General features: G+C 52.0%; 1 protein-coding gene across 2 annotated transcripts in view; it reads left to right on the top strand.

Moving 5' to 3' along the window:
• RGSL1 (regulator of G protein signaling like 1) overlaps positions 1–18414 on the top strand; it is a 36488-nt gene that overhangs the window by 4795 nt on the left and 13279 nt on the right. For both annotated transcript variants that reach the window (XM_075936793.1, XM_075936794.1), the window contains exons 3-14: positions 115–189; positions 1383–1512; positions 4304–4408; positions 5375–5536; positions 6879–7876; positions 9763–9825; positions 11019–11250; positions 13153–13260; positions 13745–13853; positions 14856–15049; positions 17743–17860; positions 18060–18156. In XM_075936793.1, the coding sequence (XP_075792908.1) occupies positions 115–189; positions 1383–1512; positions 4304–4408; positions 5375–5536; positions 6879–7876; positions 9763–9825; positions 11019–11250; positions 13153–13260; positions 13745–13853; positions 14856–15049; positions 17743–17860; positions 18060–18156 (2391 nt within the window). The remainder of the gene's footprint in view (positions 1–114; positions 190–1382; positions 1513–4303; positions 4409–5374; positions 5537–6878; positions 7877–9762; positions 9826–11018; positions 11251–13152; positions 13261–13744; positions 13854–14855; positions 15050–17742; positions 17861–18059; positions 18157–18414) is intronic.

Genomic DNA, 18414 nt, shown 5'->3' with positions numbered 1-18414 from the left:
CAAACTGTGTCCAGCCCTTGGGCCGTTTATTACCCTCTGATTTATTGACTCTACAAGTCAGCCCCTTTCCCCCACCCCAATGTCACTCACTTCTCCCCTGTTCTTTCTTTATAGGTCTTTGGTCAGACACCCATTTACATGGCCCACATTTGCCAGTGGTTCCTGTGGCCAGAGCTACCATGCTATCTGGTAAGGCAATAACAGTAGCACTCTGAGACTTTCTCTCCTGAAAGGGAGGGGTGTGGGAGGGAGGGACAATATCAGGGATGGGAAGAATATATAGGCTGCATCTAGACTGGCATGATTTTGCGGAAATACTTTTAACGGAAATGTTTTTCCGTTAAAAGTATTTCCGCAAAAGCGTGTCTAGATTAGCACAGATGCCTTTGCACAAAAAGTGCTTTTGCGCAAAAGCATCCGTGGTCAGTCTAGACACGATTTTGCTCAAGAAAGCCCCGATCACCATTTTAGCCATTGGGGCTTTTTTGCGCAAAACAGTTCTTCCCTGTCTACACTGGCCCTCTTGCGCAAGTATTCTTGCACAAGAGGGCTTTTCCCCGAGCGGGAGCATGAAAGTATTTGTGCAAGAAGCACTGATTTTGTACATTACAAAGTTAGTGCTCTTGCACAAATTCAAGCGGCCAGGGTAGACAGCTGGCAAGTTTTTGAACAAAAGCAGCCGCTTTTGCGCAAAATCTTGCTAGTCTAGATGCACCCATAGGGTTTAAGATTCCCAGGGGTGGTGCTCCTTCCTTTTTGCCCCTCCTCATGTTTATTCAGTTAAGGGCTATATTTTAAGAGGCGGAGTCATGTTCTTTGTGAACTCTGGCTACAATCAGGAGCACAAGTGACCAAGGCCCTGATCCTGGAAACGGTCCCTGGGGTTGAAAGACTCCCATTGACTTTACGGGGCAGAAGTTTCATTGAATTCAGTAGAACAGTGGGGAGCCAAACATTCTATCCTCAGACACGACAGGCCTGTCTTTGCACAGCCAGGGGGATTCACCTCAACCACTCCCTGCAGCATCTCTCCTCTCCATGGCCACCAGCAGGATCTGCTCGCGCTTTGGCACTCCTCCTGTTCTCACTTCTTCCCCAGTGATCCAGCTGCATCACCACCACCTCTTCCTCCCCTCCGCTTCACTGACAGGGAACAAATCCCTCTCCCTCAGGTGTAACCCCAATGGGATCCATGGGGTTTCTGTCCCCCCCACATGTTCAGTATCCTGAAAAGGTCACGAAAAACAAATTCTACAAAGCTTTGAGCCCTGAGAGTCTGACAGACCCCTCACCCTAACAGGTTCTCCTTTAATGAAGTCAACGGAGTTACACCAGGGTTAACTCATTCCTCACTGTCTGATCAATCGTTGGGGGGAATACAGGTACCAAAGTACAAAGGCTTGATGACTTGGATGGAAAAGTACCGGCTGACGCACTTCTGTAAAACCAACCTGTGTCTTCACTACATTCTCTGTCAGGAGCTTCTCAGCTTCATTAGATCCAAGGAGGCAGGTGAGCAAAGGTGACCTTGAACACAAACATTCTAATTTGGCACATCACCAGTGCCGTGTCCTGGCTCCGGTAAGGTCAAGCGCTCACTTCTGGTGGTGGTAACTGAGGTGTGAGGAGCTGGTGGCGCATGCTGGACCAGGTCATTATGCTTATAAAATGGTGGCATTTTGTTACATGGTTTCGTTCATGTAAGGGAAAAAAGTATTTGGTAAATTGTGGGGAAGGGCTGAAAAGAGGCTTTGCTTATTGTAGCAACTCACAGTCTGGGAGTCTTTAAATCAAGAGTGGACGTTTTTCTAAAAGAGAGGCACTGGCTAGTGATGGACAATGCAGGAATCACTAGGGATGTGTTTACACTACAATGTAGCTCGAAATAAGACAATTTGAGCTACACAAATTGTGTAGCTTATTTCAATCTTATTTCAAAATAGCTTATTTTGTCCTTTGGCACTGTCGACACAGCCCCAAATTTAGAAATAACCCGCTATTCCAAAACGTCCGTTTCTCCTCGTGAAATGAGGTTTACAGGGATGTCAAAACAGGGAGCCCATTATATTTTGAAATAACAGGTTTGCTGTGAAGATGCAGGATAGCTATTTCGGGTGCTCTGGTATCCCGAAATAGCATTGCAGTGTAGAGGTAATCTGGTCTGTGTTGTGCAGAAAGTCCAACTAGCTCCAAATGGTCCCTTTGGGCCTTAACACCTGAGGAATCTATTGTGTCTCAGTGATTCCAGGTCAGTTAACACATAAAAAGATCATATTATTTCTACTTTTCATGCTCCTCTCTACAGGCAAATATTGGAGGGAACGGGTTTGCGGGTAGTGCATCTGGGAATCACTCAGCTGCTCTGAACATGAACAATGGGGTGACCCTGATTTTTTATCAGCAGTTATTCCACCTTCACAACCAGCCCCATAACTACGACACATGTGAGATCATTCTGTGCTAAGGATGCTAGTTTGGTCTATCAACAGAGGTTACACAAAGGGGACTCTGACAGCATGAGTATGCAGGGTGGGTGCAAACAGAGGGTAGAAAAAGCAAATACCAGAAGAGCACAGCACAAAATGAAAGGACTTGTTATAGTTAGTTTTTCAGCTATAGTCCAGCTCTCTCCCCTCTCAATAAGTTATGTGCCTTTTGCACGCCCATGGCTAAGTGTTAAATTGCTGCGAGTTGCCCTTCTTTACCACTTACACCGTTCCCGGCATTTGTCTAACATGCACACTGCTATTCAAGTCACCAGCCAGTCAATTTATCCCTGAAATCATGATGCAAGTTGCAGGCAGAGGTGGACTTGCCCATGATGCTGAAAGAATCCTCTTATAAACGTCCGGAGATGACCCAGTTTTTTTCCTCCTCTGAAGGAGCAGCGGCCATTTAAAAATGTATCTGGTGGCCAATCCAAGATAGAAACCAATGGTATATGCCAGTAGGAGTCCCACTGACGTATGGCGGGTTTGGTGGGTCATGAGAGAGCTCACCAAAAAGCTTATCGCTTGCTTGTCTGCCATGTCCTGCACTTACACAATAGCGCCCTAGCTTGTGTCCCTGCCAGTCTGTGTCATAGGTACAGCAGGTCTGAGTCTGGGCCCTAGTGTTTAACCCAAAGCACGAGGGCTGCAGCCCACTTACCAGGGAAATGGAAAGTTGTTGGAGGCAGGGAGGGACCCCAGGGCCTCCCTCTCCTCTGGGTTCCAGCCCAGGGACCCCATACTAAGCAGGTGAGATCTGCTTCCCTCAGCCCCTTCCTGCCTCCATCGACCTGCAGGCCTCTCTCCTGGGCGGTGGGTGTAAGCGGGGAGGGAAGGCAATGTCTTCCCAAACTCAGGTATGGCCCCAGAACGCCCCCTGCTTCAGCATGGATCTCAGGCTTCAGACATGCTGAGGCTGGGGACACTAGGGCAGTGCGCCCACCCCATACTCCAGAGCTGGGGAGGCTCCTGAGAGGGGCTGGAGGTTTGGCTCCTGTAGGGGGGCATGGCCTCAGGCAGAAGGGGCGGGGCTTGGGGGCTTGCCTCCTTCAGCCCTCCATTGACCCACCACTCATGCCCCTCTGAAAGAGCAATTATTTCCAGCATTTTGTCCTTAGAAGCTCTAGCCCTTTGCACTGTCGCCTCCCAGTTCCCAGCAGGTCCAGTCCTCCCCAGACCACAGCCCCGCTCTGAGCTCCAGCCTTTTAGCCCAGGTCAAACAATTCCCTGCAGGTGGGGAAGCCGCTGCTCTGCCTATTAACCCCCGACTGGCTATAGCAGCACAAGATCTAGGCATCCTGGCCTAACCTGGATAAACTTGGTCCATGCGGTTCAACACAAGCTTTAGCGCGAGACTGTCAGAAGAGCTGTGAAGGCAGGGGAGCCATGTTCATCTTGCATTACAAAGTCACCAGGAGCAAAGGTCACTCCAGTTCGACCTTTCCTCTGCCTCCCCGGCTTTTTCTTGCCACCTACATTAATATTAGACAACAGGAAGGTTTGAAGGGGATTCCCAGTTGAAATAATCAATGGAAATGGAAAAGGAGGATGTGAGACGAGGGGAAGGGGATAGCTGGGTCTGGAGGGCGCGTGTGTGGCTTTCCAGGTCCATATACCGGGTATTCCCAGTGGGAATGCCAGCGGAGCATTGGCAACCGGCTCTTATTTGTTCCCACTGGCAACTAGGTTCTGGAACAGAAAGTCACAGAGACCTGTAGAAGGATTCCAGTGGGAGCTACTGGAATTTCCACCGGGGATGGGCTTGCATATGCTCAAGTACTGTCTGATGGGATGCCTTTCACTTTCTCGTGCAGCTGAGATGCTGAAATGGACGAGGGCAGATCAGTGGCTGCTCGAAAAGTGCATTAGCGGCAGCAGGGGAATGTGGCGCTTTCGTTCCTTCATCCAAGGAATGGCAGGTGACTGCAGAGAGTTTCCTTCCTACTGCCCCCTATGTATCCGTCTGTGCCGAGTGGCCAGCTCTGCAGCTGGATATTGGGATAGGGAACGGTAAGCCGCACATAGAACTAGATGGACCCTGGCTAAGTTTACACTTGGAGCGAGGGACGTGGTTCCCAGCTTGTTGAGACGTAACACATACTCACTCACATCCAAAAAGAGAAGTGTAGACACGTCAGCACAACCTTGTCCACATGGTTTGTATGCAAGCTGGATGAGAGCTACCGGGTGTGTGTGTGCCTACACCAGCTGGGACTCACACCCCTAATTCCCCATGCAGATAGCCCCTCTGTTTCACACAGGGTGTATGTCTAGACTGGCATGATTTTCCGCAGATGCTTTTAACAGAAAAGTTTTCCGTTAAAAGCATTTGCGGAAAAGAGCATCTAGATTGGCACAGACGCTTTTCCGGAAAAAAAAAAAAAAGCTTTGTGCAAAAGGACTTTTGCCCAAACAGGAGCAGCATAATATTTCCGCAAGAAGCACTGATTTCTTACATGAAATCGTCAGTGTTCGTGCAGAAATTCAAGCAGCCAGTGTAGACAGCTGGCAAGTTTTTCCGCAAAAGCAGCTGCTTTTGTGGAAAATCTTGGCAGTCTAGACACAGCCAGGGAGAATAAGCGAGTGGGTAACAGAATGCTCTTCTGAAGACAATCCGGGATAAGAACCAGGTATCTCCAAATACCCCCAAGCTGCCGGGGGGGGGGGGGGGGGGGGGGGTTGGAGCTGAAATACACCATTCTGGCCCATCTCTATGCTTTACCCTCTTACAGCTTGCTCAAAGGCCTCTCCTTTAGAATAGCACCTCCTGTCTCATCAGCAATGATTCCAGGGAACGCCTCCTACCCTGACTCTCCTGTGCACTCTGCTCACTTGCTCTTTCTCTCCCCACCCTTCACCATTGTTGCGGTGTCTCTGACCCACAGGGGAAGAGCTGACAAAGTTCTGGATTGCTGCAGAAAGGCTCTTGGAGATTGACGAGTCAGATGTGACCCAGCGAGATCTCTACCTGTCTCTGCTCCACGTGTTGAAGGCCACCCATTTGCAGGAGGGCTCCACAGTGGTCACCCTGTGCAGCATGACCATTGGTAAGGAGAACATGAGGCTGGAAATCCAAACATCCAGGCACAGCCACACATCAGTGCAGGTGTGCACTTTCTGGGCATGTCCAGCACCCCAAGCCTAGCTGGAAGGCGGGGGATAGAAACATGGGGCTGTCTTTGCCGCTAGGAGGTTGAGGAGCATGGAGTCAGTTTGTCCAGCTGCCCCTTGCAGAATGGTCACTAGTATCACCTGGTTAAAGATCTCACAGGCCCAGAAAGACTAGCTCCCCCCAAATCCCTCCTTCACCCCAAAGAGGGACATCCTTCCAGCTGTGCAGGCTTGAGGAGCAATGGCGGAGAGCAGAGCTGCCAGGAGGTGGGAACAATCCGTTCCCTAGCCCCAGGGACGGGAGTTCTCCAGAGCAGAGCTGAAGTAAAGTGATGGAGCAGAGAGAATAACTACAAAAGTGAGAAGAGCTGGAGACTGGCAGCTCCTGGCAGCTTTTTGAGAGAGTTATCTGTCTCGGCCGGGACGAGAGCAGGTGCAGCCCATTGCCACACCCATGGAGTAGTCAGGCTCACCTCAGATGTTAACGCAGCCAAAGCCCTGGTCTGTGTCCCAGCCTCTGGTGCAGGTCTTCTGCTGGTTCAGCACCATGTCCCTTCCTGCCCACAGCAATCTAACACTATTTTATTTTATTTTCCAATTCCCCTCCACCCACCAGTCTTCATGCCGGGTCAAACTGCAGCCTGAAATGGCCACTCATCATTGGCAAGGGGTGTGGTCCTGCTGCCTTTGCCTATCACGGCTGTCTCCCTGCACACTCAGGCCCTGCTGCCTGGGAGTGAGGTTAGGCCAGAGCTCCCCAGCCCCGCTAGGTCTCAGGAAGCCCCCAGCTTCCCTAGCAGCCAAGTCCTTCCTGCTCTCCAGCTAGAGCAAGAGTGAGTGAGTCTTTGCCTCACTGGAGCCCTTATTTATACAGCCCCAGCTGGGCTCTAATTGGCTGTATCTGACTCAGCTGCAGGCTCCACCCTCTCAGCCCTCTCCCAGGGCTGGGTTTTAACCCTGATGGGGCCAGTGACCTAGGCCACAAGGTATCTTCTACAATTCAAATTTCAGCACCGTATCCCCATTGGTTCTTCTGGCCCCCTGCCAACACCCTTGCTAGCGACCTGAATTTAACCCCTTAGTCACCGGGTGCTGGCCAGCACTCCTCCTATCCATCACAGTGTGAATCAGGCCTGGGGCAGTCTCTGGGATTCCTCTCCCCTCCATTTACTGTGCAGGGTGCATGCTAAAGGCCAGGGAGTCCGCAGAGAGGCTGCCCTGGACTCCGGCAGGCTCTCACTCACACCCGTACTCCACCATTCTCCATGCCCTTTCCAGAGTCGCTGCTGAAGCTCTCCGGCTGGCACCCTCAGCACAACAGCACCAGGCGGGAGATCCTGAGCGAGATGCAGAAAGTGGCCCTGTTTAAGATCCAAAGTTACTGGCTCCCCAACTTCTACATTCATTGCAAGCTGAACCTGGAGAAGGTGGAGGTGTGCCAGCCGCTGCTGCAGGAGTACCACGAGCGTGCATTGCAGGAGGGCTCGCAGGAGAAGATAGCATCCCCAGCACCCACCATGAGTATCAGGCACAGCCGGGCTACGACAGAGCCGTACTCCAGCAGGAGAGCCAAGGAGCGGGTCTGGGATCTCGTAACATGCAGCAGACAAGCTAAAGAAACAGAGAAACCCGGGAGACACGGGCCAGCGCCAGAGGGCCAGCCAGGCTCAGACTGGAGTGCAGATAATCTGGCAGCCACGAAGCAACCCCCTCCTACCGAGGAGTCCCTAGGAAAGACGTCAGGGCCTCCAGACAGGGGTGGTAGAGGCATGGGGAAAGAAGAGGCTACTGCTTTCAAACCCCCCAGCCCTCACGCCCAGTTGCCTCTTCAACTGGAGGAGATTGGCAAAAAGAAAAGCCTCTCGGATCTACACCCTCCGACCCCCATTGCCCAGATGCCTTCATTGCTAGCCCTGAAGAAGATCATCCAGTCCGCTTCTTCTTTAGATTTCCTCCCCTGGGCGCTTACTGCCGACAGCTACGCCGGCCGCCCCTTCAGGGAGTTCTTGAGGAGCAAGAACTATGCTGTGGAGACCCATCTGCTGGACCTGTGGCACGACCTGGAGGATTTCCTGTGCATGGTGCTGAGCTCCAGCAAGGGAGACAGTTTCCTCCTGCGCCATTTGATGGGTGAAAGGATTTGTGAGATCTACCTCGCAGAGAGCCACCGCCAGCACCTTCCCCTGAGGCCGAGCACTCTCAGGAACCTGCAAGACCTTCTGCCTTCTGGAGAGGTCATTCCTTGGATATTAAAAGCACAGGAAGAGATTTGCAAGGTAGGAAAGGCTGCCCGTGAGGCTAATGCCAGGCAGTATCATGGACAGCCTCTGCATCGGGCTGCCACCGCGCCCGGGGGGAAGACATTTGTAGCATTGCAAAACTGAGCACGTCACCGCGGGACGTGGGCAAACACAGTGACTTGAGCTTCTGGCATCTAAGGTCCCACTGCAGAAGATCAAACTCACAACCTGGCCCTGCAAGCTAGTGCAGGGGGCATGATTCCCAGACAGGAAAGGCCAAATTTTCAAAAGTGAGCAGCACCTCCGCGGGGCTCCCGGAACCTGCATACCCAGCTGTGGTGCACACAGAGCCTGGGCCGTGCATAACGAGGTGCAGCTCCCCGTTCACAGGCCCAAATGGGGATTTCATAAAAGCAGCTTCGGGCCTTCTTAATGAGAATGGGGCTTCAGTTCGGAGGCGGGCAGAGACGTGAGGCAGGGCTGCAGGAGCAGGCCATGCTGCATGCTGACTGGTCAGGAATCAGAATTCCCCTGGATATAGCAGGTGTTACTCTCTGTGCTTTAAAGAGGCCCAAAAGCCCCTGCCTGCCTCCTCCTCCCGGGCCGTTGAGAGGAACTAAGGCAGACTTCTGCCCGCCCTCACCTGTGCTGTTCCTGGAAGCAGCCAGCATGTCTCTGTGGCACTGGGGATGTGGTCTCCACATGCTGCGCCTGCTCTGAGCACCAACTCTGCAGCCCCCATTGGCTAGGAAATGTGGCCAATGGGAGCTGCAGGAGTGGTGCCTGCAGGCAGCAGCACATGGAGACCCCCTGGTCTCCCTGCCTAGGAGTCACTGGTAGAGGGGTGTATTGGTCAGTTTCGGGAACCGGCTGAGAGAAGAGTGGGCCCCTTGACTCCTTTCCCCACCCCAACCCTCTGCCTCAGCCCAGAGCCCACACCTAAACTCCTAGCCCAGAACTTGCACCCAGCCCCCTTTCCTGCACCCCAATCCTCTCTCCGTGTCCAGAATCAGCACCCAAACTCCTTCCCACAGCTCATACCCCCCTCCTGCATCCCAACCCCCTGCCCCAGCCCAAAGCCTGCACCCAACCCCCCCCCCCCCCAAGCCTGCATACTGCACCCTCTGCCCCAGCCCAGTGAAAGGGAGCAAGGTTGGGGAAGAGGAGACGATGGGTGGAGTGAGCAGGGGTGTGGCCTCAGAGAAGGGGCATGACAGGGCATGGCCTCAGGGCCCAGTCAGACAGTTGGTGATCTGACCGGGCAGCCATGCCTGAAAAGGGCATCCAGCAGCTCCCCAACCTCCCAACCTTCAGGGCCCCCCTTATTCTGCCTGTGTCCTAGGGGGTGCTAGCTCCATCCCTCGAGAGGCTTGTGGTGGGGAGGACTTGAACCCAGAACCTCAGACTCCCTACCTTCAGGGCCCCCATTATCCTTCCTGTGTCCCAGGGGGTGCCAGCCCAAATGTCAGGCAGACCGTGTCCACGTGGGCATGACTTGTGCATACGTGGGAGCCCACTGACTGTTCTGCCCTGGGGCCCAGAATTGCTCTGGTGAGCCTGTTAAAAGCCACTGTAACCGTAGCGACTGGGTAGTTTCTGCAGAAAGTCATGAGGGGCTTAACCCCTCACTATACACACCCTTTCAGCTGGTTTTAGCCAAGGACCGAGATTGAACTCCCTTCTCCCCCTACCTGTGGCCCTTCCAGGTCAGCATAGAGGACAGGGTGATGTGGGGCACTGCCACTCTGGGGAGACTGGGCTGTCCTTTATGGCTCTGGGCTCCATGGAGGGTGTTAATCCGTCCCCATTCCCTGCACTACCCTGGTTTTTCAAAGCTGCCCCTGGCTAACTGAAAGTGGAGAGCCCTGCCAGCAGAAGTAGCGAGCAGCTGCTTACAAAGCCTGTTCTTGTTGCCCCATCAGGTTCTCAGCTTCTCCTACGAGGATTTTCTTGCTCATGATGATGAAACGTTCCTTCGTTTTGTGGTAAGAGGAGGCTGCGATGTGGGGGAGAGCGTGGAAGAAGGGTCCCGGGCTGGTGTGCCTGAGGCTGTTTGTGTCCTCTCACAGGCTCTGTGCATACAAAGGCCATGCACACCTGGGGAAGGGTTTCTGTGAATATTGCCGTCTGTGCATAGAGGGGTGCGTAAAAGGCTCTTTGGAGCAGCGTTCTTGAATTCCTCACCCACTGACCACTGGAATTTAGCAGCCTAATCGTGGTGCCCTGAAAGAGCCATTCGGAGACCTGCCTGACCAAAAACCACCCAAAAGTAGCAAAGGAAAAGAAAGTGAGGGGGAGGGGCCTTGCACCAGAGAAAGATCAAGCAGTTTGTGGGCTCGTCTTCATGTTTTCAGGTAAAGGACATTCTAACCTGCCATCTAGTGATGCATCCCTCCTGCTCACATAATGGTTACGGGCCCAAACCTGCAGCCAGCAGCCGGGCCTGAAGGAGACAGGTTGGCTGCATTGGGGAGGAGAGAGACTCAGCTCTGGAACTGCTGACACCAGCAAGGTCACATGGGTGTCAGGGAGGACCGAACGGGGCCCAGGGCATCATGCAGTGCTTCAGCCAATCACAGGGCTGGAGGCTGATCAGAAGGGCTGTTTCTCCCCCAATAGCACGTCTTGTTCCATGAATATGCCAGTGTCTGGATGACATGAGCATTTCTGAGGGTACCTGCTGGAATTAGACCACATGTCTGACAATTCTCATGCTTCAGAGCACATCATGATAATCAACTGGTGTCAGGAAGGAACAGACTCTACCTTGTCCTGCACATCATTATACAATTAGGTGCATTATGTGGGTTTCCTCTACAAAATGGAGAGGAAGGGGGGTCTTGTGATTAAGGCACTGGACTCCATACACCTGAGTCCAGTTCTGCCACACACTCCAGGCGCAACCAGAGACAAATCATATGGTTTCTCTGTGCCTCAGTTTCCCACATAGGAAATGGAGATCATAGCACGCCCTTCCCCCCACTCTTTGTTTCTTTGGCACCTTTACCTCATGGGCATTTTGGGCCAAGGACGGTCGCTTTGTGCAGTACCTCACACAACAGGTCTCTGTAGATTACTACAGGATAAGCATCCAGCACCAGCAACTGTCTGTTCTAGTGCAGCAATGTTAGCACATCATCTGGGCTCCAGGTAATACTTCTCCCCTTTTTGGCCTTAGTCTCAGAAAAGCAAGGTCCAGAAGCCTGTGGAAGAGAAGGAGACTTATGAAAAAGACGAACACCTGCTGCTGGCCAAGAGGATCAATGAATCCCTGATTCTGAGCCAAGCCTTATATGGAGTGAGGGACTTGGAGGCACTCTCTGAAGAGCACTGGAGATTCATAGCCACTCAGGATCTTACGAAAGGGGGGTCGATCCAGATTGAACTGGAGCCTGTTGTGCGCAGGATAGGTAAAAAGAGTCTCTTCTGGGACCTCAGACACAGTCCCTTAAGAGGGAAGCACCCATGTCAAGCTAGACAAAGGCTAAAATGTAGACAGGGTTCCAAAAAAGGGTTTTCCCTCTAGCAGACTTTCTTCAGCTGCTTATTGGTTGGACATTTTTTTAAATAGCTAGCAACATTATTTTGCAAAAATGGTGGCTGTTCTCCATTGTGACAATTTTTTTTAATTGAGAAAAATGTCTTGGATAAGCTCTGTTGCTTACAGCCACGTTGAACTTCGATTCTTGGGGTAGAACTCTTCAATGCATAGTCTCAGCCTCGCAGCAAATTAAGAAAAACCCCCAACAACCTTTGATTAATTGTGGGCATGTCTACACAGCAGGGCTAAACTCGACATAAGCTATGTAATTGGATCTACGCTAATTGCATAGCTTAAGTTGAAATATTTCGACTTTTGGCGCTGTCTATACAGCAGGGAGTCCGAGACAGAGCACTCTTCCTCTGTCTTCTCTTATTCCTCAGAAAATGAGGGTTACAGGTGTGGGAGTAAAACATTCCCCCCCCCCCCCACCACCATTATTTCGACATGATGTTAGTTATTCTGAAATAACGCTGCTGTGTAGACACAGCCTGTGTGAGCAAAAAGGGTTCAATCTTTTTGCACAGTCATTGTGTTCAGCCTTAGGCGGGAGGGAAATACACTCATGCCATGTTATGTGACCCTTTATGTCAGTGTTTCTTAAACTTTTTAAGATGGGGGAACACAAAACAATTTTTTTTTATGAGGAACACCAAGGATTTTTTTGTTGAGCAAAAAAAAAAAAAAGAGAGAGAGAGAGAGAGACTGGGGAAAAGTTATTGAGGGGAAAAGAGAGAGAGAGAGAGAGAGAGAGAGAGAGAGAGAGAAAGGTTACCTGCCCATTTAAGGGCAGCCATTTTGAACTCTGTTGTTCTCCACAGCACACTGGTGTGCCATGAAACACAGTTCAAGAAACACTGCTTTCTGTCAACAGCCCAGAGGGAGATGGCAGATAATAGCAAGTCATGTGGGCTGACAAAACACACTGTACACATCTCCCATTGCATAGGGTATCTAAAGGTCACATATGGAGTGGGAACCCATATATATGCCTAGGAGAGTACAGAGGGACAGGGCTTTGAAGTCAGAGATACTTGGATTGTAATTCCAGCTTTGAGTCAATTGTTCCTTTCCCCACCAGCCTGGGCCATGGCACTGTGTGGAGGCTGCAGTAGGAATGCACTGAAACCCCTGGCCATCAGGTTTGGCCACACCTCACCTTGGACTGCCTTGGTGCCCCCGTACAGGGGAAGTTGTGGTAGTGCTGTACTCTCTCGCCCAGTGGACTTCTGCTGCCAAGAGCCACACTGGCAAAAGCTGTTGTAAACTCCTGCACTGATTTAGTTCAAGGAGTGGCCACTTCTGTGTTTCAGTAACTCGTGCACTGTCTGGGTATGGCGCACTGTCTCATCTAGTGGCACCCAGCCTGCTTATACAGAAAGAATAATGAGTCTGCTCTATTGCTTTAGCTAGCAGCCAACTAGTCCATGTGGTAGAGGCTCATGCCCTTGCTCTAGAGGTCCCAGGTTCGGTTTTGTGTACAGCAGAACTTCATCCCATCTGTACAATGGGAACAGCCCTACAGTTCTTGCAGGGAGGGTGTTTGAAAAGTATTTTTGATCACTGTGATCTAGCTCTCCTGGTTACTGCTCATCACAATAGTGGGGGAGTCAAAGGACCAGAATGGAGAAGAAATGGGTGGGGGTGTGGGCGGGAAGATTAGCACAGCTTAACACCATGAATTATTTCTTTAAGCATTTTTCCAAAGCTGATTGGTACCCACAGGTTGAACGAGTGCTTAGTCCATCCCCTCTTGTCTCTGCCCCATCAGACTACAGGAGAATGACATTTGAGGAGCTGACCCTCAGGAATCCTTCAATGGCTGTACAGATGTTGAGTGAGGACTACGAGTACTTCTGCCGCATGTTTCCTTCCCTGGGTGAGTGCTGATGAGAGACTAGAACCAAGGCAGACTGAAAACAAACTTATGGGCAGTGACTAGCCGACAGGAGCTTGAAGGACTGATCCCGGAGGGCATCCTTAGGCTGGGGAGAGGCCCACCTACTTGCCTCCTAAGGTTCAGGAGATCATTGCCAGAAGGAATAGGGAGAGGCGAGTCCTGGCCTCACAGAGAGGCCTGCACTCCGGCGCCTTGTCCTTGCTTTCAGGGAGAAGGAGGACTTGCCAGCGGCTAACACCGCAGGGACCTGGCCATAGCCAGTTGATGAGTGTCCTCAGCCCAGGTTCTTTCGTTCGCCTGAGGTGGTGCAATCTCCGTGCCTCACGCCGTGAACGTTGTCGTGGCGGGTTTGGAGACTGCCCAGAGTCCGTTAGGTTCCTCCGCCTGGAGGCTGAGTCAGTCTGTGCTCGCTCAGACACGGCTCCTGGTAACCGCGGTCCCAATTCTCTCCTCCCTATCACAGCCTTTGATCTTGAAGGCGAAAAGAGGAAGCCCGTTTGCCTGAGCAAGATAAGTCTGGCCTGGTTGAGGAGGGATACCCTCATGTTAAGGAAGCCCTCAATAAGACCCAGGTACAGCACCCCGCGTCACGGAGCTTTCCTCCTTTTTACCACCTCCCCTCTCTCCAGCCTCACGCTTTCCAAACACCCGCCCTGTGAGTCGTCTTACTGTGGCACCAGCCCACCAGCCTCCGAGGGTGGGGCTCTCTCAGACAGAGACACTGATATGGCTGTGAGCTGGGCAGTGGAATGCACCTTCATGTACGTCACCTTGCAGGGCTGAACTGCTCCTACTCGCCCAGCAGGAGGTGCTGTTGAGCATCATTAATAAGGCTTCCCCCCACCTTGTTCATTTATTTCTGTTGCCTCTGTAATCCGGTTCCCTGCTGAGCTGATATACCTTCAGCACTAGAGCCGGTAAGCGTCCTGGCTGCTGCTGCTGATCCCTGGGGGCTCAGCCAGGGTAGATGCCTTCAAGTGCCCGGCTGAAGTCTAGTGCCATTAATCTGGTCCCCAACTTAGTTCTCTGATTGGGATCGTCTGTGAAAAATGGCAGCGGCAGAGCTGCTGGGTCAGATCCTGCTGTCTGGGCCACCAGAGCAAATCCAGAATGACTCCATTGGCCTCCCAGTTCCCTCTGGCGTGAGCCAGGTCCGGGAAATTCCCCCCATGCTGTTGCCTCCTAGGTGGGTTCCTTGTTTACAAGAACCAAGGGGACAGGTTGGGCAGGAGGCTGGATCCCATGGTTCTTAATGAGCTGAGGAGAAGCTACACATCTGCTTTCCCATGTCACAGAGAAGACGTGCTCTGTCTGTGCCTTCATCAGGCCCCCACGCTTTCAACCCTCCCAGCATCACTGGGAGTCGAACAGAAATTCCCGAGGCCAAAGGAGATATACCTATCTCATAGAACAGGAAGGAACCTTGAGAGGTCATCGAGTCCAGTAGCCTGCCCTCACGAGAGGACCAAGTACCATCCCTGACAGATTTGCCCCAGATCCCTAAATGCCAGGGCTCCATCTCTTGACCCAGGCAGAGTGTCCTGCCTCCTCACCCAGAACCTCCTCCCCGCCAGGTATCTCATAGAAGTGCTGCACAATCCTGTCCACCTGGCGTTCTTCAGGCAGTTCCTCAAGGAACATAATGCCGAAGCCCCTCTGCTCTTCTGGATGGCGGTGGAAAAGCTCAATGCTGAGTCCAATTTCAAGAACCAAAGATCTTTGATCAACAGCATCACCAAGAATTTCTTCCATAATGAAGTGCCCGCCGGTAGGCAGACTCCCTACTGCCCAGAGCTGAGCTGATCCAGACCACCTACTAGGCTACAAGGGAAAGGGACAGCCCATCATAGAGTGATTTTTCTGGGCAAAGGGCCAGGCCTAAGCACCCAGAGTGGCTAGATTGTTGGGCTCAACGGACAGTGATCAACGGCTCGATGGCTGCTTGGCAGTCGGTATGGGTATGTCTACATTGCATTCCTCCTTTGAGAGAGGAATGCAAATGCAGACAAACGAAATTGCAAATGAAGCGCGGCTTTGAATTTCCCACGCTTCATTTGCATAATCGTGGCCGGCCGCTTTTCCAAAATACCGTATTTCGAGGGAAAAAAACGAGGTTATTTCGAAAAGAAACCCTTCCTTCAAAATAACCCTTAAACCTCATTTTTTTAAGGAGTAAGGGTTATTTCAAAGGAAGGGTTTCTTTTTGAAATAACCCTGTGTGGACTGCATTTTTTTCTCAAAATATGGTATTTCAGCAAAGCGGCCGACCAGGATTATCCAAATGAAGCGTGGGAAATTCAAATCCGCGCTTCATTTGCAATTTTGTTTATCTGCATTTGCATCCTCTTTCGAAGGAGGAATGCAAAGTAGACATACCTTATCAAGTGGAGTGCCCCAGAGGTCGGTTCTGGGGTTCATTTTGTCCTGTGGTACTTTATAGACTAACAGATTTATTGGAGCATAAGCTTTCGTGGGCAAAGACCCACTTCATCAGATGCATATCTGACATGCATCTGATTAAGTGGGTCTTGGCCCATGGAATTTTATGAGCCAATACATTTGTTAGTCTATAAGGTGCCACAGGACTTCTCATTATCTTTATTAATGACCTGGATGAGGGGATGGATTGCATCCTTAGCAAGTTTGCAGATGACACTAAGCAAGGGGGGAGGTAGATACATTGGAGGGTAGGGATAGAATCATAGTGACCTAGACAAGTTGGAGGATTGGGTCAAAAGAAATCTGATGAGGTTCAACAAGGACAAGTGTAGAGTCCTGCCCTTGGGACGGACGAATCCCAAGCATAGTTACAGGCTGGGGACCGACTGGCTAAGCAGCAGTTTGGCAGAAAAAGACCTGGGGATTACAGCGGATGACAAACTGGATATAAGTCAGCAGGGTGCCCTTGTAGCCAAGAATGCTAATGGTATATTACACTGCATTAGGAGGAGCATTGCCAGCAGATCTAGGGAAGTGCCCCTTTATTCGGCACTGGTGAGGCCACATCTGGAGTATTGCGTCCAATCCTGGGGCCCCCCATTACAGAAAGGCTGTAGATGTATTTGAGAAAGTCCAGCGGAGGGCAATGAAAATGATTAGGGGGCTGGAGCACATGACTTACTAGGAGAGGCTGAGGGATTTGGGCTTATTTAGTCTACAGAAGAGTGAGGGGGGATTTGACAGCAGCATTCACTACTTGAAGGGAGGTTCCAAAGAGGACGGAGAGAGGCTGTTCTCAGTAGTGACGGATGGCAGAACAAGGAACAATGGTTTTAAGTTACAGTGGGGGAGGTCTAGGTTGGCTATTAGGAAAAAACGACTTCCCTAGGAGGGCGGTGAAGCACTGGGATGGATTCCCTAGGGAGGGGGTGGAATCTCCAGCCCTGTGGTTTTTGTGTTCCAGCTTGACAAAGCCCTGGCTGGGATGATTGAGTTGGGGTTGGTCCTGCTTTGGGCAGGGGGCTGGACTCGATGACTCCTGAGGTCTCTTCCTGCCGCAGGGTTCTATGATTCTATGACAAGTCCCCAACCAGGCTCCCCAGCTGGAGCACTGCAAGGGAGGAATGGGACAAGTCCTGCATCCAACCCCGCTCCCTGGCAAGTGTGCCAGAGTGGCTGGACAGGGCTGGGGACACGAGAGCAGGGGACAAGCTGAGACGGGGTGAATGGGTCTTGATCATAAGTGGGTGGGCCACAGCCCGCTCAGCCCTGGGGGGTGGAAGGGGAGTCCCTTGCTCCAGTGGGCGCCCAGCCTGTGCTGTGTTCCCGTTGTTGCCGTGAGCCATAATGGCGGGGCAGCACCAGAGCCATGGCACCGGTACACAAGTTGGTGAGGATGCTTGACCACAGGGAGCATCCTCTAGGGTTGTACTTTTTGCAGAAAAGCGTCCGTGCCAATCTAGACGCGGTTTTGTGCAAAAAAGCCCCGATCGCCATTTTCGCCAGCAGGGCTTTTTTGCGCAAAACAAATCTGAGCTGTCTACACTGGCCCTTTTGCGCAAAAGGGACTTTTGCCTGAACGGGAGCAGCATAGTATTTCCGCAAGAAGCACTGATTTCAGACAGTAGGAAGTCAGTGTTCTTGTGGAAATTCAAGCGGCCAGTGTAGACAGCTGGCAAGTTTTTCCACAAAAGCAGCTGCTTTTCCGGAAAAACTTGCCAGTCTAGACACAGCCCAGAAGTTTTGAGCTCAGTAGGGTCACTTGACCAGTGCAGGAGATGCCGCGGTACCCACGTGACCTGCAGCCTGCTTCCTGGGTTAAAAAATGTTGTTACCAAAGGGGACAATGTGAAGGGAGGAGGAAAGATGCATTGGGCCAAAGTGACAGTGGGGCAGTGATGCTGATGAAGGCCCTGGACCTTGTGAACCTGAGGGCTGGCAATTCATGGACGACTCTGATGGTCCTTGCAGTGACAGGTTACCTGGTGCAGCCAAGAGGTGGTGACCATGTGTCTTTTCTAGAGGAACTGCTACACTGCCGAGCTCCCATCATCAGAGATATAGCCCGGGTCGGCCTGGTCTCCAGCTCCATGCTCTTCGCAGCGCAGAGCTTTATCCTGAAGGTCATGGAAGAGAAATGGTGAGTAGCCCTGGCTCATTTCACTACAACGGGGCACACATGCCTGAGGTATCCCACATTCTGGGACTGGCCTTGTCATCCCCCAGCACCACTTCTCTCCTCCCCATCTCGGTCTTCGCTCCACTCTCCCCTCATGCCCATTGCCTTACTGACTGGCTGGCTGCCCACCGCTCGCGCTAACCCTCGCCCATCCCGGCAGGTTTAAGATGTACCAAAGCTTGTATCCTGGGAGTGAGGTTTTCGACCCTCACGCGGTCCCGAGACAGGGGAGGGGATCCTTCATAAAGGACAAGCTGGTAAGTAAGGATGGCCTGCATGCCGCCGACTGATACCCCAGCTAGACTCCAGAGCACAGGCTGGCAGGGGCGCTGCTTTTTTCTGTGAGTATCTTGATGCCAGTGTGCTGCGGGTCTGGGGTCTTGTGGGGCTGCAGAGCAACTCTGTTCAGAAGGAGAGGGTTAATGTCTGCAGCCCCCCCCCCGCCCCCCGGCTGCAAGTTCCTCAGCCCGGACAGACCTCCGGGCCCAGGCAGAGCCCCACTGACTTTCTTCAGG

This window comes from Pelodiscus sinensis, chromosome 9, assembly GCF_049634645.1.
Source record: "Pelodiscus sinensis isolate JC-2024 chromosome 9, ASM4963464v1, whole genome shotgun sequence".
NCBI lineage: Eukaryota > Metazoa > Chordata > Testudines > Trionychidae > Pelodiscus > Pelodiscus sinensis.
Note: the sequence above shows the minus strand (reverse complement) of the source record. Positions and strands in the feature narration are given on the sequence as shown.